Below are 25,298 nucleotides of genomic sequence, written 5' to 3'. Positions count from 1 at the left end.
CACCTCTACTCTGCAGGTCCCTGCTGGTAGACCCACCTCTGCTCTGTAGGTCCTGCTTAGCTCATTTCTAAGTAGCTTCCTCTCTCCACACAGCCGAGTGAGCCATGCCGAGTGAGCCATGATGCAGTTTGGAAAGTTTGAGATGTTTTTAAAAATAGTGCCTCTTTCTGGATTATAATACCGAAATAAAAAGTACTTTGGAAGACATATACTAAACTATATTTCATAGTGTAAGTTATTCGAAATAAAATTAGATGGGTATTTAATGCACAGATTTGTAAAAGCAGGTTGTTTTTCCTCTAATGTAAACGCTGCGTGGAGATTTACGGGAACTACTTTGTGCGCTCTAGCTGGAGCTACAACACCAGAGCTAAACTATTCTGACACAAGAGTTATCCTGAGCTCACTCACCACATGGCTGACAGGTCCAGAGAGCATCACGAGAGGCCGTCTACGGGTACAGGTCCTCCGGACACAGACGAGTTTGGCACTAACGTTGTGCTGGACTTCCTGATTCCACGATGCAAACTTTCCAATCTCCACACGCGCGCAGTGTCAAGGCAGATTGGACTACAGAGGCATTTCCGGAAAGGATTTTCAAAATAACACCCAACAGCCCACTCATCTAGATAACATTTCAGAATAAAACCTACATTACGCAATTCAATTTTTAGATTGTCCAAATAATACTCGTTGACAGTCCTGCCAGTGGAAGATACTTTTTTATTAGGTGAAATAATGTAAATTTAAGTCATTATATAAATGACCCTTAGATGCCTGCTGAAATATAATGGTCTTCTGAAAGGACCAACATCTATAGTGTCTCTGGGGTTTTAATTATAATAATATTTTGCATAAAACAACACCACCTAATGTGGTGCTTTATACGTATCCCTCTAAAAATAACCATTAGATGAAAATGAAGAACATGTCCTTAGATGTCTATGTTGCTTAACTTCCTCCACAATTTTTTGTGTGCAGACATTGAACTTCTCTTGTATAAAAGAAACAGGTGCAAAGAATGACCTACAAAGTGCATTTGATTTTCTTTATTCAGATTTTCTATTTAAATACAAAACTAAAAATGCAGAGACAGACTTGTTTCCCATGTGTGATGATAAACAACAATCAAACATATATGTTGGTTAAAGTTGACACTATCCATCCAAAGATAACGTTGTAGCTGTTACAGTACTACAATGTTACTGATAAGGTAAATATGACCTTATCTGGGACAGGAAACAGAGTTCCTTCCAACATTTGAAAGAAAAGGCACATATCCCTCTGCAGAAACATTCATAATCAATCACAATTAGAATTAGAAATAAAAAAAAGTATCTGCATACAACAGCTACTCAACAATCAGAAATCCCAAATATAAAACAGTATTTATTTTTCTGACCTTTCAACATCATTCCATGCAGGGAGATTTGATGAGATTTCAATGGAATTCTTATGCAAAACCCTATCATTGATGATTAATCACTATGTGTTCTGCATTTATGTATCTCATGAGATTAATCTGCTTTAAGAGCTGGACTAGACAGGCAAACCAATGTATCATTATAACTACTGGGGTATTATTTTAACACTCTTCCATCAGACTCATTGAGTTCTGCTCAGGGGCCCATAACGATTCAGACACTGGCTGCTGGCCACTGGTTGAGCCATCGCCATGTTGAGAGCCTTAAGGAGGCAATAGATATGCTCTAAATTTTTAATTAAGCACCTTTAATGCAGAGCCAGGAAATATGTAATACCAGTAAAAAGAGGGGGTGCAGGAAGTCCACTCCGTTACAACAGGTCCAAGGAAAGGATCTTAGCACTCGACTACAATGAACAGGACAGAACTAAAGGGAAACTACATTAGAGAGACATCTACGGCAATGGAAAATAGACTGAATGAACAGGAACAGACAACATCAGCTGTCTGTGAACACCAGATCAAAACTGCTCACAGCTTCACTGAGAAGAGGTCAAAGGTCATTGAGCAGGAGTCAGTAGACGACTGTCGAAAGTCAAGGAGGACATTCACCATTTTTGATCAGACAGCTGCTACCGTTTCCCCACATATACAAAACGTAGGTCATGTGATGACAACTAAACCATCTTCATAACAAGTGAGCGAACTCCATCCACGGATGAAGGCCACCAGATGTAGCTGAAAGCTCTAAAAATGTCCTAATAAGTGGATCACCCATTTCTTTTTTGTCAACAAACCGTATCTCAGCTTTTGTATTTTTGTCTTTTGATATTTTCCGAGAAAGTACTCCGTTGTTTGTTACTACTTATATGATAAATTGGAATTTCATTGAAAGAATCTCCCGAGTTAAATCCAAGTAAATATGTATTCATTATTGATTTGTTATTAGAAACTTTAATATTATATACAGTATGTTGAATTGTATGGCTCTACGGGGTAAGTCAGCGATTACTCATTGTTGCTGTTATTGTACCAACCAAACACAGTTTCTATTTTCCCCATAATAACTGTAGTACCAAATCACATACTTATGTCAGGGAGAACTTCTGAGTAAATTATTATAAAAATACTAACCTGTAAAATAGAGCAACAGCTGTTTTGTGTCGTGACATTACTGAAGCTGCAGCAAATAGAAGGTGAACAAACACTGACTCGTTCTGGGCTCTGATAAACTGTTTAGACTAACTCAGATATTGGCCTAACCCTAATCTCAACATCATGAGCATGACTGAAGACAAAGGACTATGTGGTGCTGGAGACGATTGGGACGTGATGGACATCTCAGTCAGTTCTTCTCACAGGGTTTCACTCAGCTTGATGGTCACTGCTTTCACCTCCGAGTACTCGGCCAGAGCATACTCTCCACTGAGAGGACAGAGACAACACGTGAGGCAGGTTAGGGAATATACACAGTGAACGATATGAAGAAAAAGTGATGGCTCTTACAGCTCTCGTCCGTTGCCTGACATCTTATACCCTCCAAAGGGAGTCTGGACATGAAGAGCGTTGTAGCAGTTTATCCTGAAGAGAGAGGGAGAAGGAACAATGGTCTGATTTGAGTTTTTTGTTGTTACCTCTTTCATTTGTTAAAGCTACTTTGAGGAACTTTCATTTGATGTGGATTTTGGCAGTAGGGTATCTGAGCACCAGAGTCCCTTTAGAAAACCTCTCATTTTACTGCAGCAGGGTCTGAGAGTCTGCCCCACTCTGTCCTGGTTCTGGTTCTCCTGTGCCTCCCTTCCCCTACAGCGGGCCCAGTAATATGTCCTGGGTTTCCAGCAGCGTGGTGTCGGTGTTGGCTCCCAGAGAGGAGAAGCTCTGCTCCTGGAGGAAGAAGAGGAGGAGGAGGAGGAGGAGGAAGAGGAGACGCTGCTGCTGCTGCCGGGAGCTGAGCTCTCCTCCTCCCTCCGGAGCTCCGACTGCAGGTCGAGGGCTACAGTGAAGCCGGATCTGGGTCTGTCCACGGTGGACCGGTCTCTGCTGGAGGATCTGGGTCTGTCCACGGTGGACCGGTCTCTGCTGGAGTCTGAGCTGAAGGAGGTTCTGGTGAACCTGCATGATTTGATTTGATTTCACCAGAATCCGACCCCGTGGCTCCGATGACGAGCATTAAGAACAACTCTATAGAAATAGACCATCTTCTCTCTGATGGTCTATTTACTGATGGAGGTCTGATAGAGGATCAGGACTAAACTGAGACTGGTTCACAACCAGGTAAAAGTTCCTCACAGTGACTTTAAGAAAACATACACAAAACCCAACCAAATTTAAATCAATATGAATAAACCAGCAGTGACATGAAGGCCAGCTGAAACCTTTATAAAAGAATAGTTTTGATTTCATTTTGAGTGTAAAATGAGAAGATTATTATCAATATCACACATTAAAAATAACTTTTTTGATTGAACACGGCCCCCTTCACTAGTTCAACAATGCATTAAAACCCACCACTGCTACTTGAGAATATAGCAACGTCAAGAATGTTTGGTTTTGTTTGTGTTTACTGTGTTTTCTCTGATACAAAAATAATTACAGCTGTGTGGAACCTACAGATTGGAACCATATTCAAAAAGTGGTTTTACATATTTGATTACATTAAGAAAGTGGATTTGTGTAAAGATGATTATGAATCCTACTATGGCGAAGGCATGGCCAGCCCTCCTCTGCCTGTGATTGGCTAGTACTCGTTGCCTTTGGAACTGGGAGAGAGCACTTCTTTTCAAGTTGGGATATAAGAAGAATGAACTAAGAATTATGAGAAGATAAGACGTCCAGGTGCTTTTGTGCAGAGGGAGAAAAATCACTGGTTCACTGTCTCACTGCACATTTGCATTTTCAGTTTGGTGTGGACAATACTTCACTACAATCAATAAATATCAGTCCGTCAATAACTGATGTTTGATACATGATGCAGACAGGAATGCAGCATTTGATGTCACGGTGCTCATCTGCTGTTGAGTAGTTTGATGGTCATTGTCTTAAGACTTATGAGTGAAGCTTTGTCTACCAGGTAAGTGTTGGTGGTATTGAGCCTCCCTGTTCCTTATCTTTGCTAGTTGTGTTTCTAATGCTTGATATGTGAAGATGGACAGCAGACATTGTATAATGATCATGCAGCAGGGGCAGCAGCCCGTCACATGACTTCATCATCAGTTCATGCCTAAATTGTTGAATGTTGTAGAAACAAAATGTTATTTTTAATGAATGATAACGATGTCAAAACATGTCCCTCTGGTGTCAGGACTATGAACAGAGACTTACCAGACGGTGCCAGTCTCCAGGGCTGCAGACACAGACAGAGCTCTGTCCATACTGGTTGTGAAGACTGCTGACACCAGGCCATACTGTGAGCTGTTTGCTCTCTCTATGGCCTCCTGCTGCCTTCTAAAGCTGAATATACACTGCACCGGACCAAAGATCTGAGAGGGGAAAGATATCAGTAAAGACCTGTCACATGTACAGAGCAGTGAGTCACACTGTTGGCTGTCCTCTCTGACTGCCGTTCATATAAATAGAAAAACATAAATGTGTGATATAAACAGAGACAATATAGCTGGGCTAGTTAAAAAAGGAAATAAGGAAAAAACTGTTCAGTCCAAAATGAAATGTGACTGTGAGCCAGATGTGCTTCTTCACAAATGTGTTTCCGATATTATTTCCATTATTTATTAACTACATACAACAGAAGGGTGAGCCCTTTGCTTGTAATGGCACCAGACAGTAATACATAGCTCATGATACTAATGCATTGGCATGATATGAATCAAACATTTCTTTGCTCTATTCTAGAGCTGGTAGACAAGAAGGGCCACTGATGCATGAGCCAGTATGACAGGAGGACTGTCTAGACTGTGTGTAGGCAGCTCTCAGCGCATGTGCAGACAGATATCTTCATTTACACGGTAACCATCGCATTCAATGGTTGTTAGGATGTTATGTACGCCCAGCTGTGCCTGAATCCGTACATAGTCAGACCCAACTGCGGACTTGGCAGAAGAAAGTTGAGGGCAAAGGCCACGGATCACCGCCCACCTGGGGGTCTGACAGCCGAACCGCACACCTTCAAGCTAAAGGAGGAATGTAACCTGATGTGTGTGAATCTGAACTGGATGGTGCCCCCTCACAATCCCATTGCCTGATAACCAGTGCAAATCGCAACCACACAACCAAGAGTCAGAGGAGCACCCTTGGCCTGCAGTGTATGTGGTATATGGCAGATGGAAGATTTGCCCAAACACCTGTTGTGCAACTATCACAACAGCTGAGCGCCCGTACAAGACGTAGAGAGAAGGCCCCTCATCCAGTGTGAGGGGGGGACAAGATCACAGGTGACCAAACCTGCAGGTAAATGCAATGACCGTGACTTGAAACCGGTGTTGCACCGTCGTCCCCACTAACATACTAGCAGAAGAGATGGGAGAACATGCAGAGATCCCCTGCATGCCCTTTAGTAGTGGAAAAGATCGCTGTCTAGAAGGACATGACACCTGCACCACTGGTATGCTATTTTGTTCACGTTGCTGTTCTTGTTTACTCATCAAAAGTTGTATTATTGTATTATCCTATTTCGGTCACTGTGGGTCTATGTGTGTTAATGTGTGTTAATGTGTGTTAATGTCCCAGCCAAACTGTATTCTTTAGTTACAGACAAGTACCACAAGATGGCAGTAGCTACATTTGAGATACCATATTGGATGGTACACTACATTATCAACTAAAGCCTTCAAAGGAAACTAATGTATTCAGTTCATCTAAACTTTACAGGGCTTTTAATTAGAAACAGGAAGTGTTAAGCATTTATTAAAAGCATGATGCAGATCAGAAAAGGCTTCATTCTAAATATAGACATATATCTAATATGAGCTAATTACACCAATGAAAAAAAACATAATAATGAATATCATATTCAATTTCTACCAATAAATCCCTGTAAATCCTACACAATATTTAATATGCAACAGCAAAACATAACGCCGTGTTTCCATTCAAGCATTTCTTTTTGATTAGGAAAAGTGGATAGAAGCGACAAAATTCGACAAAACTTCCACAATAACAATAAAAAAAGGTTTCAACCTGATTGTTAGTGATACAACCTTGTGGTACAGGAACCACAGCCAGTGAGCTGCTGCCGACTCCCTGCACAATGTCGGGCAAAGTGGAGGGAGCAAGCAGCCAGGCTGGTAGGTAAGGAGAAGCCTCAGGGTCACTGGAGGGTGACAACATCTGTCAAGGTGGCTGAGTGAAGATCAGAGATGAGTGTGCTGGTGATCTTTGGTATGTGGTTGGAACCTCCACATTGAGCTGTGAGTGGATGTATTCACCATGACCTCACCCAATGGTGTGTGGAATACGGTTTAAAAGCCGCATTCAGTCTTTCAACAAACGCTGAATAAGACATTCTTAGGTGACTGAAATGGTCAAATTAACTTTAATGAAGTGAAAACACTCTGTGAAAGAGTTAAAGTTGTTTGACCAAAACACAGACAACTCCCAGACGTTGTGGCAGAGACCTGTCAATCACTGTGTAGCCCCGCCCCTAAAGCATCCCCTGCTTCATGGTCTGTTTGACTCTAAATGGACCATCATTTACTAAATGAACATCATGCTGTATTGAAGAAGACTTGAAACTAGAGATTGAGACCATAAACTCATGTTTACAATGTTTACTGAGGGAATAAATCAGGTTTAAGGCACTTCGAGCATTGGCCTGAACCCGAGGTTGACGCCTGGTTTCTAGTTTATTTGGCTCTACGGGTCATTTGAATTCACTGAATTGAACTGTGAGAAACAGGCTTCCATAGAACTAGAACTGCTTTTCTATCCTCCTCACAGCGTTGCATGTCTATGGTGTAATTAAAGAACTCTTCCACAGGGTGTCAGGCTTCACTTTCACACACTAACACCAGCCCCTACCTAACTGTGTCACATCCATCTGCAATGAATTGAAACAGGTTGTACCTCTTCCTTGGCGATGCGCATGTGGTCTTTGACCCCAGAGAAGATGGTGGGTTGAATGAAGAGGCTCTTCTCGCCCACAGCTGCTCCTCCATACTCCAGCCTGGCTCCCTCCTCCTTCCCACTCTCTATCAGATCCATAATCTTGTCAAACTGCTGTCGGCTGATCTGGAGCCAGCATCAGATGGTAGACAAGAGAAAGAGAGCGTTTAATAACACGGGAACCCTACATTTTGGGGAATTCACTTGTTGGCTGTCGTTAAACAGAGTCAAATGATACATTGGGATTAGAACTGGTTTCATTTTTGTTTGCCAGCACAGAGATTGCACCAGAGTGTTTAGTCCAGTTTAGCTCAAATGTGTTCAAGTTTCACTTCCTGCCACATCATCAGCGTCCGGTTCAGACCGCTGAGCAGTGACTGTGTTGTTTAAATTACATACCAGCGCAGAATGTTATACTTTAACTTTAAAAAAGTATTCCTTTACTTTTTTACATGACAAAGAAAAAAAACTGAAAAAAACAATGCGAGGGAGAGGGCTGTGTGCTGCTCTTTAACAGAGGAGGGGAAGTTAAAGCTGGGCTTGGTCATCTTCTTCAAAAACATTTTTTTGTTGTATTTGATGAAATTCTCATTAAATCCCGACAGCAATCAATAAATGATATGCTCTGATAAAAGAAAGGAAATATATCCTGTATCTGTGGCAAAACTGTAATAATCCTGTAATAATCCTGTAATAATCCTGTAATAATCCTGTAATAATCCTGTAATACCTGCCTGTCTATCTGTGTGAACTCTACCCTTTCACTCATTGTGCGTCACGAAATCTTCCACCAGCTACTGTCTTAACAACATCACCAACCCTAGCTTTGAACAAATGAAAAAACTAAGGTTTGACATCTCAATGTATAAGGTAACACCGTATCAATAACAACTTGTTTGTTTTAATGTCTAATATTCTTGAAAACATTTTTTATTTGCTATGAATTGACTTACTTGCCCTTATGGTTGGAAAACAGCCATTTCCTAAAACCTGGTAATCTCCCCTTGCTTTATATAAGGTTAATGCTCTATGTGCATTGTTCCTGTTCAAATAAAGACATTTACGTTCAGTCACTGCTTGTCTAGAAGTGCTCTATGTTGACTGTGTGTTCCTACCTGCGGCCCGTGTGATGTCTGAGGGTCCAGCGGGTCTCCAATGACAATCTTCTTTGCATTTTCTATACTGCGATGCACAAACTCCTCATAAATACTTTCTTCCACAAATATACGTGATGCCGCCGTGCAGCACTGACCCTGGTTATATAAAGCTCCTTTCTGGGTCTCCTCCACAGCCAGCTGCACTGTAGACACACACACACACACAGATACAAATGAGAAATACACAAGAAGCACTCTAACATATCCTTCTCTACTCTACCACGCATCATCAGTCTGGAATGTTCAGTGCAGATGATGGTGAGTTCATAAGTTACATTTTCGATGTAGCCACTTTCCCTCTGCCTGCTTTGTCATCCCAACAGTCACTATACCTGTAGTTGGTTGTAGTTGTCTTCATAACCAACCTGAATTAATCATATCACTATAAGTTAACCAGGGATTTTAGAAATACTGGATATTATGGCTAAAATGTTATGTTGCTAGTTTTCTCCTTCTGGCACAGGGGGACGACGTCACCTTCAAAACTCTGATCAGCTTGCTTGTTTGGGAGGGTTTTCAATGGAAGGGGAAGGTGAAGGGGAAGCTCAAATACATTATGCTGGACATCACCACACCACAGACTGTATGGGTTGTAGCTGCTGTGCTAATGGACCAATCACACATCGCATTCAATCAATGAATGCCTGTGGGGATTGGGTGCACGCAAAATCATACAAATAGTCATTTTATTCCAGCTCTTGACACAAAAAGGGTCGATTACAAGTATCTTTTGACAGGAGTTTTGATACTACTTGGTACTGGTATATTATTACATTAAAGGTATCGCGTACCGATACTTAGTCCTAGCCAGCACTGTCTGCAGCACAGCAACTGAAGCCAGGGTTCTCTGCAGCCCCCTGAGCTACAGAATCTTTTTTTGATAGTGTGACAGTCGGTGAGATCTTCCCCTTATAGTTATGGGATGAGAGGCACGGCACAAAAAGGTAAGCTGTACAGAGGAAAGATGACACTTGACATGCCTCATATTTCAATATTTCTGAGTAGTAAAGTGATGTAATGAAACACCTGGGGCTCGGTGGTGTGGAGTAATCGTATCACAGGTCACACTGGGAATCCAGTGAATGCTGAGACAACCAAAATGCGACTTCTTGATGTTGCCTTTCAGAGAGAGAGTCAGTACATGTTTACTTACAGTCACAGTCAGCAAACACAATGCAGGGGTTCTTCCCTCCCAGCTCCAGAGTCACCCTCTTCAGATTACTTTTGGCTGACGCTTCTTTGATTAGCTGACCGACCTGCACACATGAGGGTACACTGAGTCATACCTTAATGCATCATGGGTAAAACTGAAAAAAACCCTCCTTTACATATACCCAGAAACAGAACAAAAGAGACTTTAGATGTGAGTGTTAGGGCCGGCCTTTTAACTCAAACAATTCATGCTAATACCATCACTGATCGTCGTCTTTGCATTACAAAACAGATTTCTCAAGATGAAAACAATACAACTTAGTTTCATATGAAGACATTTCATCTTGATAAAGTTACAGCTCAATAAATGAGTCTTTTCTGTAATCTCACATGGAGGGAACATGCTACAGCATGTGGTTTTGATTGTGGTTTGCATACATTGGGGCTTTTCCGCTGTTGAAACTTTGCCAGGGGACCAAGAAACTTTGAAAGAACTCAGAAACGTTGCTGGTGTTTCAGGGACTTAATTCAGTTCACGTACAATCGTTCCAAGGGCAGGACTTTCTGACGGATGAGTATCGAGGCACGCTGCCCATCGCTGATTGAGAATTGTTTAAGTTATAAATCACTAACACAACAAACTTTGAGTTTAAGGATTAAAAAAAGAGTTTCATCACATGGCACTGGCCCAATATAACTATCGTCATACACTCACACACACACCTCTGTAGAGCCAGTGAAGGCTACTTTGTCGATGTCCATGTGGCTGGCGATGGCTGCTCCTGCTGTGGGACCAAAACCAGGAACAATGTTCACAACTCCGGGAGGGAAGCCCGCCTGAAATGGTAACCCAGAGAGCATGTTAGTGCTGGGGGTCGACAGCAAGAGACCCCTCATATGAGGTCAGAGACATTTGATCCATTGCCTAGTTCAGGGTGGGTCCAGTATTTCTTTTATCATCTTTCTATGTGAGCATTATGACATTCTTGACAGTTTAAATATTATAACATATTGGTATTTTTCTAATTTCAGTATTTCTCTTTAACAACAAATGACCAGGCTCCTAGCTCCATTAAGATCATGTCCTCTGTACTCTCTTCAAAGAATTGAAATGGATTTATGGGTGGAATTAAACATTCTACAACTAAAGCATTTACATGGTTTCACATATCTTCTATAACCTCCAAATAAGAAATCAAATTTGCAAAAATATAGCAAACTTTAAGTCAATTCAATCTTCCATCAAACGGTACACTATGATGAATCAGGCGCAGACTAAGAGTCTCTACATGTTTTTGATCTTTACACAGCATATGATCTGGTCTCCAAACAGTATTTAAATAAAGCCTTGGGAATGTGAGCTTAGAAACTCACCTTTAAAACAGTTGTTCTATAAACTGCAGACACAAACATATTTAATTTAAAGTAACTCATAGACTTCACTACTTCTGTAATTTCCTAAACTGCGATTATGTTGAGTTGAGGACAAAGACCTTTGGGAGTCCGAACCAGACATAGTTGAGGTGTTCAGGTCAAGATTGTCTAAACATAATAGAAGCAGAGCAGTCTAATCTCAGGCCCAGAATAAGTTAAAGAAGAAGACTGTCAGAGTTTAACGTCTAAAACCTCTCTCAGCCCAACCTCAGACCTCTTTGATGAGCGCTCCAACGTGGAGGGCCGTGAGGGGGGTCTGCTCTGCTGGCTTGATGACCACAGTGTTTCCACAGCTCAGGGCCGGAGCCATCTTCCACATGAACATCAGCAGAGGAAAGTTCCACTAGCACAGACAAAAGAACACATGTTAGCTGACTGCTGTCCATGTGTACCAGCACCAGTTAGATTAAAGCACACCGTCACAAACAAACGGCGCAGTTAGACCACAATTTAAGTTTTACTGAATTAGCAGTTATTTCTGAAGGCATAGTTTATCCCATAATATATTGCTTTTCACTATTGTACAGGTCATACACATTACACAGGTTAATCTGCTACAAGGGGTAAACATGAGGTAAAATGAGCCGCTGGGTCGCCTTTGAACTCCTTCAGTAGAAGAGACAAACTACTTTCAAATGTGTCGAAACTCTGCAGGCCGTGGTCATTATTTTGGGCTTCGCTTTGGTTAAACTCCATCGCGTGATAGCAGCATGTGTTTTGGACTTGATCAAGGGCACCTCAGTGGTGGCAATGACAGAGAGGCTTTTTCACAAGCCTGCGTCTCTGACATTTAGGCCACCACTGCCCCCAACTCAGAACAAATACTACTTTGACATTGAGTACGTGCAAAAGCCTAGTAATTCTAGATGAACTTATCAAACCCAGTCAAGCCTTTAAAAAAGAAAACCTGAACTGAAAAAGGAGACATTGGCCGTGAAACATTTGTATTGAAAGTTGTATGTGCACTCAAAAAGTCCCACTGAAAACCAATGCAGGCCAGAGACGTGACATAATTCTTCACACAGATACTTCTGTTACGTTTTATGTGTATGACCAAAGTGCAACACGGTGAATGTGTTTGAGCAGACTGTTTCAAAGTGTGCGCCATTATTTCAACGATGACTGCGTCTCACTTCTCTCTTTGACTGTGTGCTTCTCCTCCTGCCTTCTAGTGTGACTGTCTAGAACAGCGATTACCAATTTTGATTTTAACTGTGGTTGTATAAAGTAGTTTGTTTCAACATACCGCGCGGTCCTGAGGATCGAGTGATGCAGGCATTGTGCCGGACTGTGGTGGTGAAGAGGCTCACCTTGGGTTAACAGCTTTTGGGTGGTGAAAATATGAGATCATGGATACAAGTGGCCGAAAACTGCTTTGCAGAGTGGCTGGGCTCATCTTCAGGTACAGGGTGCCTCACTGCTGATAAGGATACCAACCGAACGGCTTGCTTTAGAGGTTTTCTGGACATGTCTAACATACTGAAGGGACCAATCTGGACAGGGAACATCTTGGGAAGGACAACTAGGCTACCTTGCTCAGCCTGCTGCCTCACACAACAAAACTTCATTGTGAATTACGTTTCGAGGGAAACGTATTTTGTCGCGGATCGGTTTCTAATGAAAGACCTGGTAGGGAGGAGGCGGTCGGGGTGGTGGTGGATGGGTCAAAACAAACACAGCACAGTTGAGGAATCGCTCTTTTTCGCTCATCTCCATCGTGATACTTTCCAGCTAATGCTGTGTGTTTGTTCTGGAAGCGTCTTTCAACATTACATTTTTTGTCGTTTGCAAATTTCTCGCCACATATCAATCATACAGGTAAGCCAGCATCGTTGGCAGTGAAAGTAAATCAATACGTCCACGCAGAATTAAACTCTTTATTTTCCTCCGTGACTTTTCTGTTTTTGATTTATCCATTGATAGTTTACTGAGGGGGGGGGGGGCTCTGCAGATCATGATCAGCCACCTGCAGGGAAAGGCTCCTGACAGCGACGTAATAGGATGAGACGCACATTTTAGTTGACAAACTATTAAAACATTTTTATTTTCAGTGACGCAGTATCACCTCAAACTCCAAGACGAGAGGTGTTCCCTTTGAACGATTGTCCACTGTGCATAAAATAAATTAAAAATAGCCGTTATTTATTTCCATGTTATTTGTTGTCAAAGCCTCAGGGGGCCGACGCCTGACCTAAACAATGAGCAGGTGTCATTTACTGCTGCTACTTTTGTCTGATAATAAAACAAATCATACTAAATATGTTGTGTGCAGAGAGACTTGAAGAGCCTAGAATACGTTCTTTCTTAAATGACCTGATATGTTAAATACTTTTGATGTAAACAGCGGCTGATTTCTGTCACTATCGCTGCAGCCAAAATATAAGCACATGAGAGGCACTAACCTGCGCCTATAATCCAAGCAACACACACACATCATCATCAGTATTTTGGTTTTCCGAGAAAAATCCCTTCATCACTGAGAGAATAGACAAGATAATAAAGGTAGCTCTGAATCTTTAGGATCATTCAAAGTCAACAAATTCAGAAAAGAAGTCACTTATTTTCCAGCTGCTCATTTCTATGTTGGAAACCAATGGGGAAATAATTGAGCACCAAACCCAAATTAGAAAGCAACACATGAGAGAGCTGCATGTTTATTGTTGAGGCATTGTTAACTTTTACAACACTTTGGAAACACTCAGAGCCATTAAGGGATCTTGGGATCACAAGTGAGTAGAAAGGTTCCCTGTTTTCCTCTGACAATGACTCATGCAGTGTGTGTGCCAGCACTACTTTCAGTAATTACACAACGTCCTTCAGTATAAATTTCACTTTTATGATATAATCTCCCATGTCAAACAACAGCCGTTTTGTTCCTTTTGTTGCCAAAGCAACATTAGAGGTTATGGGCCTCTGCTGAAAGATAGAACTGAATGGCTGTATTCTGTCATGACGTTGAAATTATACATATGTGTCTGTCTGGATCTATCGCAAAGTGCAACACCGACCAAACACATGTATTCCAATGTGTGAAAGCAAGTCGAAGCAGCACAGGACTGAGCTGTGTGTTCCTGTAAGAATAGCCCTAAAGGGAGTAGCAGAGAGGAGCTCTTGTTTAGGGACACCACAGATTAAGATAAGGTTTCTGGTACACTTACCAGGGTTTCATTTCATCCTCACATCCAGACAGTGCTTTTAAATTGAGTTCAGTTGTCTCACTAGAGCTACACATTTATGATCAGTGCTTTTCTGGAGAGTTAAGCTCAGTCTTTAGTGGTTCCGATAAAGCCTGAATCTAGTTCCAAGAAAGCCAGAGATTTTGTTTTAGCAGCGTGAATGATGGAGCCATTCAGTGCTGTAACCTGCTGACGTTCAAAGGGCCTGCTGCGTTAAAGGAACCCCGTGACATTTTGGGAAATACACTTGTGCCTGTATAAGTCATAGGAGCAGATTGATATAAATGTTATCTCAGCGTGCCCCGAATGTGAATGATTTAATAGAGCTTGTGCAGAAAGTCAGTCTAATTTGCCCGAGTGGCCAACTTTGGTACAAAAACTGTGAGTTTACCTAAAACGGCAAACAATTAGGATGAAACTTTTCCGAAGGCAAGAAAAGCTCCTTCTATAGGTGTGACCAGGGAAAGAGCCCCTAATAAGCATACGCACAGAGCTGGAACAGACGGGGAGGAGATAAGCATCTCTTTGGCATCTGTAGTGTGTGAAACTGTCATGGTCACTATCTTGGAGTACTGCATCTAGTTCTGATAAATCCATGGTCCAGTAAGAAGATAAATGTGGGATTAGTTTAGCCTGGCTTAGCTCAAAGACTGGAACGAGGGGGAACTCAGATGACTAAATACATTCTCTGTCATTGCCTTCCTTTTTGCTATCTGGTTACGGTTTGGTTGTGTTCGGTTGTCTCGTTTTAAGTAACTGAAGAAAGACATTGTTAAACATTTGTGAACAGCTGTTTTCAGTGTCAAGGATTCACTCTCTATTGATCCAATCTCATTCTGTCGTTTTGTCACAGCCCTCCGCATCTGACAGCAAACTCATCCGCAGCAATATTAGACGCTCAGAGCAGCAGAGGTTCAAACCTCAAAAAAGGTCTGAGGAGGTCGGAGGTCGGGGTGAACGGAGGGGTCAAACAAACACAGGACTTTAACCCAGCAGACTGCTGGTCCTGTCCTGAGTGAAACCGAAAGTCAACGCTGACTGAAATTAAGTAAGTATGTTACTGAAGTTATGTAACAAGCATACTTATCTTAACCTTTGGTCTTTTCCCTAAACCAAGCAGTTTTGTTGCCTAAACCTAAGTGATGCCAACGGGTCTTGATCAAGTGGCTTTTTGAACGTAATGGTTAAAAATAATAAATGAAGAGAATCATGTCGTGATCAGGATTTTGTTTCTTCATACTTTTGTAGCTGTTTTGTTTGGAATGGAGGTCTTCCTGGGTCCCACTGTGTCATTTGAACCATCCACAGTGATGAAACTGTGACTCTGCAATCATGCATTACAGTTTTTCCCAACCAGTCGAAGCTTTGACTGTGTAACACACGCTTTAACACATATATGATGGTTATGTAGATATACAGTGAGCCTGAGCACAGAACAGAGGCCTGTCACAAGTTGGCATCACAACAGCGTGTTGGACTCAAGTTATAAATGAGATATTGTGCAATGTTCTGATCTGCTAAATGCTTATTGAGAACAGATTGTATTACAGCAGAATGGTCAGAGATCATGAGGTACCCTTTACTGGATCTCATACACGCACACACACACACACACACACACACACACACACACGCACACAACAACCCTATCTGTTGTCTTGTGTTATTTACAGTGTGTATGGGTGTGTTTATTTTTCTGAACAAGCCAATTTAATGTGCACAGTAATAAGGATTCTTATTATACGTTATTGCTCATAAATTAAAAGCAGGTCTCCTCTGCACTTACTGGAATGATGGCTCCACATACACCAACAGGCTCGTGTTTGGTAAAACACATGAAGCTTTCATCTGTAAACGAAGCAGACACAGTACAAACAGTTTAAACATACTAGATGGAGGTTACTAATTAGGCACTGCCAACATTTTATTTCTATTTGTGTTACTGCTCTACAGGCCCCCCCTCCCCAGCTCGACAAAGGTTATACTGGTCGCCAGCGGGCGAAAGCTCAGATTCACTCTTGTTTCTTACAAACACAACAAAATAAGAAGATAAAGGCAGAGGGCAGGGTCTCTGATGATAGAGACACCACACACGTATGTGGGTCAGAAGAGTTGATGGCGAGGGACTATTATTTTTCTATCAGACTATACATTTTTTGGGGGGAAATTCCTACTCCTTGTGGGCGGGCTTAGAATGTAGCACGATAGGTATCTGGTTGCTAGCTAATGTAAGAACATGTCATATTTAGTTTTACAGGAAGAAGAGATCATTTGATTTAGATTTTAAGAAGAATATGAAGAAATGTATTCTTTTGTAATTTTTTTCTGCATATGTTGTTAAATAGGTGCACATTATGACCGGGGATGTGATCTTAAAGGGCAATTTCTATTTCATCTTGACTTTATTAAACCACCATTAAAAAGTCAAGGTAAATGGAGGTCACGTAGATGTTTGCACAAGAAGGTTGTTGAGTTAGTTTCCAGATAAAACAACCATCGGCTTTCACATAACTGAAGTTTCAAACTGACAGGAGACTGAAGGACAACAGAAAGATATTCGACTTCAACACGGCTGACAGCTGTTCTCTTCCTGTGTTTTTGAAACTATGACCAAGTTCGTATCTGAACCATAACCATCCATCCATAATCCCTCACCACTTATCCTGTTCAGGGTTGCGGGGGGGGGGGGGGGGGGACATTGGGCGAAGGCAGTGTTCCTGGACAGGTCGCCAGACTATCACAGGGCCGACACATTGAGACCATTCACACTCACATTCTCACCTATAGGTGCAATGTAGAGTCCTCAATTAACCTGAGCTGCATGTCTTGGGACTGTGGGAGGAAGCCGGAGAACCCGGAGAGAACCCACACTGACACGGGGAGAACATGCAAACTCCTCACAAAGCGCTTGTTCAGCCAGGACAACAGAAAGGTCCCCTATAAACTTGACTAAGTAGTCATCTTGACCCAGGGCAAGACTTTTCCAAACCCTCAGCGTTGTTACGTCATCATTTCTTGATCGGTAGCAGTTTGGAAGGTATCCTGCTGATAAGACGATCAGATTAATCAATATTTCTGTTGTATTGTTAAGCTGCCTTTATTAAGTGAATGCTTTTAGAATGTCCGACCCGTTTTAACAGTGAGACCAACACTCATTCACCTTAAGCTGTACTGTCCGTAAAACATGTCAGTGACTCAGCCGATAACTGGTCAAACCTGGCCTCCCAGTCTGCACCCTGACCTTCTCCAGTTTCCTGTGTGACTGATCACAGACTGGGAAACTCCCTTACAGCAGGACTTATCTCCAGCTGCCTTTATCTTTGAGTCACTGGGTGAGTCCATGTTCAACCACAGCTTCCTGAAGGTCAGTCAGTTGGGAACATCCTCACACACAATGTGCCGTCAGTGTGTAACACAAGATTCAGAGGGACAGCCTCAGGCCGACAGTAGCTCTAACACTCAGCATCCCTCTGTACTGATGGACTGATACCAAAATCACTTTTTCACTGAGACCATTAGATCGATTTTAGTGAGTTGAGGTTCGTGGTCGTTTATCTAGCTGACCTAAGCTAATGTGGAGTCCCACAGTGGAGTGCCTTTGTCCCTCTACCACTTTTGTTATATATATAAAAATATATAATCATTTTTACTTGGATTCAAGTTTTGGATAGAAGACTATTATATTACATATAATGACTATTTTAAAGACCAAAGGGCTCAACAGTCTAGTGCTGTTCAATACCAACATGGTACCTACTTCCAACGAGAATAAGTTACCGTTGCATGAAAATGACATAATAATAAGTTGCCATCACAATGTGTTTGACTTGTGGTGATTTACTTCTGGCTGTTATTGTTGATAATGTTGCTGCATGTTGTATTGATTTATTGCTAGTTTAATGTTGCCTGGACTCCTGCAGCTCTGCTCTGTCTTGGACTTTTTTAGTTGTGTAATTTAATCTCCCACATTCCATAAAGTCAAACACACTAGAGTCTTGTGCACTTATTCCTGACGATGACGTGTCTGATGTTTAAGGGCGAGCTGGCTAAGTTTAGTAAGCCAGCCTACAGCATGTAGCTTTAGGTGAATATTTCTTCTGCTGTCAAACAAAAATTCAAAAGCAGCCGAGCAACAATTTATCGTGTCTGCAGTAGTACAACAATTCCACTCCCGGGAATGAATGAAATAAAAAGTGAAAATATTTGTTAGTTAGACTCATATTTATATATATTCATACTCATATATACTCATATTTGTTGTTAGACTCATCCAGACAAATCTTACTTTGCATCCCATCCGATGAAACTAGCATTCTCTGCAGCAGCTCGACCTCTAAAGGATTTCACAGTGTGTCTGTCGCCAGCTACGACTGTACAGTTTTCATATCAAACTTCAACTCCGCTCTGTGTCTCGTCTTGATGACTGGTAGTGAAACTGCTCCAGTATAAAGGGGGGGGGGGGTTTACTGGCTGAGAGGCTGCCGGCTCGGCGAGGCATTGAGCCAATGCTGATTGTTAATCCTCACAGACTGATTACTATCTCAGCCTCTTCCTCTTCCTTTTGTCCTGCCGTGCCTCACATCTCTCACCACTCTATTGGGATCTAATCAGGAGGAAAAGTCAAGCGAGTTTTGTCTATCTGCTGTCCTGCAGAGGAGACGCAAAGTAGGATCTGACAAGAGGGGGAAGTATTAAGAGGCTGGATGAGATACCAGCCAGACCAGGTCACTTGCACCATAGTAAATAACTTGTTTCCCAATGGTGCACTGGTTAATTATCATGTGCACACTTTTACCCATCTTCATTTATTTCTTCATGTGTACTCATTTTGCATATTTTTTTTATGGAGCTCATAAAGAAAGGGAAGAAAAACTGATTTGTTCACACAAACTCAGCAAACAATATGAATTCATGCTCTAAACTATGTTGTGCACTAGAAACACGAGAGGCACTTTAGCTGTGTTCTCCTGTTGTCCGTGTCAGGGCGTCTGACTGATCAGAGGTGCAGGCTATCGACTCACACTTCACCCACACTTTGTACACGTAACTGTGACCCACAGGGTCAAGACGTCAGGTCTGTTTTTCTCCAATATGCAGTGATTGTGAATTCAACTCTGAGTGCTGCCAAAATGCAGGTGACCTACACAACAGTACTGTGCCTGAACGCATCCCATAGCCACACACACATACGCATACATCCACAGTATATACAGTCTTTAGGCTTTCTTGTGTCACTGTGCCGTTGTCTCTGCTGTCTGTTGTTTTTAACGATGGCTGCATGTACAAGTTTTTTGTCTTATTATTGATACAATCTCTTGATCTCTGTTGGCCATGACGGGTTCTTTTGTTGAATTCCTGACAGTAAGAATACGATGACACACACACTCACCTACAGGTAGACTCTTGCCATGGATCTTGTCGGCCCAGCCTGCATAGTACCGAAGGGTTTTGATGCTGCCGTCCAGGTCAATGAAGAAGGACTGCAGGAAGGGCTTCCCTGTGTCCAGAGTCTCCAGGGTCTGAAGAACCAGGAAAACTAGCATCACTGTTCAATCACGTTGCACATTTATATGAAATCTTTGCAAAGCCATAACTGTTCTTAAGAAATGTGATTTGTCACTGTAACTGTAACTGTAAATGATTATGTAGCTTTGACTTAACCATTGTTGCAAACAACCCTCCTGGTTAGTCAAAACTTATTGGGAAAACAAAATGAAGGCTAACGGTAAAATGATCGCCCAAACTGTCCGTTGTACACTTCCATCCCACTACCTGCTTCCACTTTGACCTCCTGTACTTACTGTAGTTTCCTGTGCAATCAAGTCACTTACAAAGAAAATCTGGATAAACCTTGTTTCACACCTGAAACCTTGAGATTTCTTTTTCTTCTTTCAGACTAGTAGGAAGAAAACATCCAAAATGTCTCATTTGCATATTTGACACATAATCATGAATGATTATGTTAGAATGAGTGATTTACATGGCAGTGTGTACCAACATCTATTCCATGTTTAGTGTACTTACTTTTATATCATTGTCAAAGGAAGAATAAGAAGTGAGTCTCCGCAGCCCCAGCAGATACTGGAACCACTGTACTACTTTACTGTACCTTTAAATGGTCCAAATCTGGTCCTTATTTCCCCAAACATAGCTGGCAATTTAGCGTAATTAGCCATACCCTGCACACTACCTCTGCAGAACATGTTTGCAATTAGCAGTCACATGCAATCTGATATTATTACTTCACTCACATCTGTAAGGGCTCATTTATAGATCTAGGTCTCAATGCAAGATGGCAGCTAAACAGAGAGATTAAACACAGCAATATCTGAAAGAGAGGGAAAGAAAAGAGACTGGGGTGGGGTCATGATGTCATGCAATAATATAGGCCAATCCCTGATATGAATAAGTCAACATCATGAGAGCACATGGACAGTTTTCAGCTGCAGGATATCCTATACGTTAGCTCATGAAATAGCACTCGCTTCTATAATTGACATCCATAGTTATGAATAATATCTGAAACACAAGCAGCACGAGAAAAAGAAACCTGTTGTTGTTTAGCATGAGTTACATGTGTAATGCAGGGACCCATGGTCATTAGGGAATATGTGTTTTTCCAGATCTGACACTGAGTTGTAAACATTAGAAAATATTCAGCAAAGAGGAAATCTGCTTGTGGTGGAAAGCAAGTTAACACATTTACTAAAGTACTAGTAACTAGTTCTGATGTTCTTGCTTTTTTATGCTACTCTATATTTCAGTACATTTCAGAGGGAAACTTCTATCTGACAGCAAGTCATTTTGCAGATTAAGATAAAAATCAATCTTTAATGACCATAAAATATCTTGCTGTTTATACAGTAAAATAAACTACCCAACAGTAGAATACTTTCATCCACCTCCACCTAAAACAGATACAACATTACTATTATTACACGTTAATGCATCAGTAATAATAGTATTCATGGCCATTATGTTGCATAACAAATATATGATGCAAGACGTTTACTTGTTTATTTTGTTTTTGAGTTTTTACCTCAGTTCAATTTTATTTGTCGAGCCTAAAATATAAAATGATAAATTTGCTTCAGAGAGCTTTAACATATAAACGTAATCCTCTGTCCTCGTTTTGCTGCTTGTGGAAGTGATCAGTGATCAGAGCAATCAAAGGTTGCCACTCTGACATTGACCAATTTTTATGTATGACGTGAATTGTTTTAACGTTTTGTAATTACTAGTTTGATGTAAATATATCGCTCCCCATAATTAATTGTTTTCCTCAAGTTATTTGTCTGGACTATTCATCTGGAACTCTTGAACTGTACAAGTCCATCACGTTTCCTAGTTAAAAACTAATATTTTAAATTGTGAAGTAAAATATATGGAGGCTACTAGAGTTTATGTAAAGTTACGACCAAATCAGAGAAAACCACGCTGCTTATACAGCAGCTCTCTGAAGCGAACACTACTCTCTGGCCTGGGGCGCGGAGCACAGAGAAAGCAAGCAGCCCACCGCCAGCAGCAGCCGGTCCCTCTCCATCAGGTCGGCCAGTTTGTGCAGCAGCCTTCCGCGGCTGGACGCATCCATCCTCCGCCACGGAGAGCCTCTCTGCTCGGCCGCCTTGGCTGCCTCCACCGCTTTGTCCACATCTTCCTACACAGAAACAAAAAGCAGGAATAAACGGGACATTGTCGGGACGCGCGCAGGTCTCCGCAGCTATAAAGACTGAACAGAGTTAAGACTCAGCGGAACATGGAGACAGAATGACTTTCTAAATGTTTCAGGGCCACTTTACAGTTCGTAATCATATTCGCACAAGTGGTATCAATATTAAGTTTTGAAATCTTTCGGTTGCCAACTTCTCCCGTTAACTTCCTTGAAGAGTTGTCCCGTCGCGTGCGTTGAAAAGCAGTGTAAACCTATATCGTCAAAGCTGTTTAGTGGATTGTAAACGCTACTTACAAGATACATTGTATACCGAATGTATTTGATTAGGACTTTTTAATATTTAATATTTAATATTAAATAATATTTAATATTTTCTGAAGAACACAAAACATTAAATTAACAGATAATAAAATGAAGTTTGGCTTGAAGTTGTTTTTCCCTATTAATTGTGTGAGGTATGTAGACCTACACTGACTTTACATTCATTATTATTATACAATAAAATAAATGAATGTCTTCTTACCTTGTCTGCTTCTTCCACATCACAGATTTTGACACCTGTGGCTGGGTTGAAAGTAGGAAAAGTCCTTCCACTGCTGGATGTGTGCCATTCATTGTCAATAAAAATCTGTGGAAAGTAGAGAGTGTTGTAATGACTTTGGTTTGTGCCTCAACTGACACCTGATTTAACCCACCACCAATAGAGTAACTGCTTCCAGCTGCAGCAGTTGAACCTGGTTTGTATGTGGAGCCCCCTTACCTTGGTGTGTCTGACCTCCTGGACTTTGACAGGCTGAGGAAGAGGCAAAGCTGGGATCCCTTCGGCCACTCCGTTCTCTGTTGTTCCGTTCTGTGCCATTCTAGGTCAGCAGTACAGTCCAGGGCCTGTCTGTCTGCTCCGTCTACTCAACAATGTCAGCCCATCCACTGGCTTTTTATAAGAATGTAGAGTTCCTCCCTCCTCACACAGCAGTTGAGGAGAGCCCAACTCCGCCCCTCAGCTCCGATGAAGGGCCCTTATCTGTGGGGATGTGTGTTCTTACAGAACCGTAGAAACATTATGCAACATGTGTTCTTTTTATAACTAATAGTGTGTGAAAAGTGTGGAAGATGGTGGTCATGTGATACTGTTTACCTGCTGTTACCTTCATACTTGTATATAAGCAAGGCGGTGAGGCAGCAACTACTATTTCCAGTCATGACGAGGGTGAACAAACACAGTGTATTTTCATTTGAACTGGTTGGATGAGCATTCACGAGCTGTGTGTGAGAGACTGCTAAACTCCAAATAAAGTGCTGCTTTTTTTTAGGCTAACCAGGAAGTTAGCATCACACTTTCCCTTGTCAAAAAAACAATGGGATTGAACAAACGTTCATGTAACGTATACGTTTCGCTCAGCAAGATCATCTTCACAAATGAACAACATGTGTATGACTCTGAAGTGTGAAGGGGATCGGGAGAAGTAAAAACATTAACTACATCACACTCACATGAACGCGAGTATACACAACGAGGCCGTGAAGGCGGACTAGTCAGCGTGGTGACGTTTAGGCATCTCATTTAGAGTGCCACATAAAAGCTTCAAAGGTCAGTGCAAAGGGCAAAAATGCTGAATCATTTCCAGGTTTTATGGGTCCTTTCCCACAGAACATGTCAACGGATCCACTGCGCTCTGATACCCATTATTAACAATTGCTTGCCCGGCGCCACAACGTTTCTTTGCCCCTTGGGCACATTGTGCAGCGCAAACTGCGTCCTGTGAAAGGCCCTTTAGGACTCATTCCTGCAGCGCTTCATTCTGAGCATATCCGTTGCCTCACTGCTCTCAACATGGGGGACGGCTGAGCCGACAGCTAGCAGCTAACGGTGTAAACAATAGTAACAGTGCTGATAGAGCTAACAGTGCTTACCTGAGGGGTAATGGGAAGGTGGGAGCTACGCTGTATGAGAGAAGTGCAGGCCGGTCGTGAGGTAAGTGGAGCACACGCTCACATGCACTAACATGCACGTGCGTCCTGCCTGGCCATGTCAACAAAGCACAGAGAAGCTCGGATTACACACAGAGATTTGACTTCTTTTCCTGCTCAGGTTATCATTACTCCACACATCTTTACATAGAAAGGTGTTGCTACAGCAATGCTCTGAATATCTATAGATAATCTTTAGCAAAGAGAGAGTCAAGAGTACAATTTCACACCTGAATTATTTGTCTGTGTCTTTCAGTCCAAGCAATGAAAGTAATGAGACTGGATTCGTTCTGCTGAACAATATTTACATCTCAACATGACAACTTTGATCAGCTTCTGTTGACCTATTTGGACCGACTGTTCATCAACCGTGCAAAGGTGTTGTGAGTTGTGAAGTCCTTTGCAAATTTGGTTTTCGCACCTGGGCCTGGCGAAGTTGAATGGAGTTGAACACATGCAAACAAATGCTTTTGTTCACGAGGACAAAGCTGCTTGCTTGCTCCGAGCTTGCACTCATACACAGTCTGCTATTGTTTCCCCTTCATTGCTTCTTGTCACTCTTTATGTCAAAGTTTAATTAGGACAACGGGCTTTCGCAGGCTCATTTCTCACTTCAGCAACTTTCTAACACTTCATAATGAGAGAGCGAGAGAGACTCAAAGGGATTTCATGAAGGGGGGAGGGGGGACTTGGCAGGATGGTTAAGTCGGGAAACAATATGAAATGCAAAGCATGGGCCCAGAACCATGCAAATAAGCAGGAACCTGCACTGGATTCACTGCTAAACAGGTTGAGGGATTAACGGCAAATGAGAGATCAACCATACATGTTCTTTAGACGAGGCTAGCAAACAAGTATTTATTAGAGTATGGAACAAAGCCATTGTAGTTTTTTATCAAATGGTACTCAAACAAAAGGAAATGCTGCGTTGGTCTGGGACTATTTTCAGCAGTGGATTAATTAACATTAGGTGCAGTTAGTGTTTCTGTCACCCAGTACAACAGTGTCTCATTGACATTTTAACAACAATTGAGCTCTATGGCAAAGTGGAAGAAGAGGTATCTGTCTTTGAAACACACACCACTTGTTCCCGTCATTGCTGGTTTAGCTGTACGCGTGGGATTGAACCTATCCTTTAAAAAGGGTTGGACTAATACTGCAACCCTATTTCCCACCACTGTGTTTCCATTGGTTTGCCCATTTTTAGAACAAACAATAAATCTAAAGTTGTTTTACCGTATTTGACTGTTGCTTTGGTT

The 25,298-nt window shown here is 41.8% G+C and overlaps 2 protein-coding genes across 2 annotated transcripts in view; both read right to left on the bottom strand.

Moving 5' to 3' along the window:
* Positions 1 to 540, bottom strand: part of lrrk1 (leucine-rich repeat kinase 1) — a 55,224-nt gene extending 54,684 nt beyond the window's left edge. Inside the window, exon 1 of the mRNA XM_079162589.1 lies at positions 412 to 540. The gene's annotated coding sequence lies outside the window, so the exon portion shown is untranslated. The remainder of the gene's footprint in view (positions 1 to 411) is intronic.
* Positions 541 to 2,249: 1,709 nt separating this feature from the next.
* On the bottom strand, positions 2,250 to 22,963 carry aldh1a3 (aldehyde dehydrogenase 1 family, member A3). The gene is made up of 13 exons (XM_079158470.1): positions 22,832 to 22,963; positions 22,595 to 22,699; positions 21,916 to 22,056; positions 19,789 to 19,918; positions 16,186 to 16,247; positions 11,438 to 11,566; positions 10,513 to 10,626; positions 9,791 to 9,893; positions 8,596 to 8,780; positions 7,442 to 7,606; positions 4,745 to 4,902; positions 2,930 to 3,004; positions 2,250 to 2,848 (listed from the first exon to the last, which is right to left on the bottom strand). The coding sequence occupies exons 1-13, from the start codon at positions 22,928 to 22,930 to the stop codon at positions 2,779 to 2,781; spliced, it is 1,536 nt and encodes a 511-aa protein (XP_079014596.1). The 5' UTR covers positions 22,931 to 22,963; the 3' UTR covers positions 2,250 to 2,778.
* Positions 22,964 to 25,298: the final 2,335 nt, after the last annotated feature.

Source organism: Pholis gunnellus (genome assembly GCF_910591455.1).
Source record: "Pholis gunnellus genome assembly, chromosome: 1".
NCBI lineage: Eukaryota > Metazoa > Chordata > Actinopteri > Perciformes > Pholidae > Pholis > Pholis gunnellus.
Note: the sequence above shows the minus strand (reverse complement) of the source record. Positions and strands in the feature narration are given on the sequence as shown.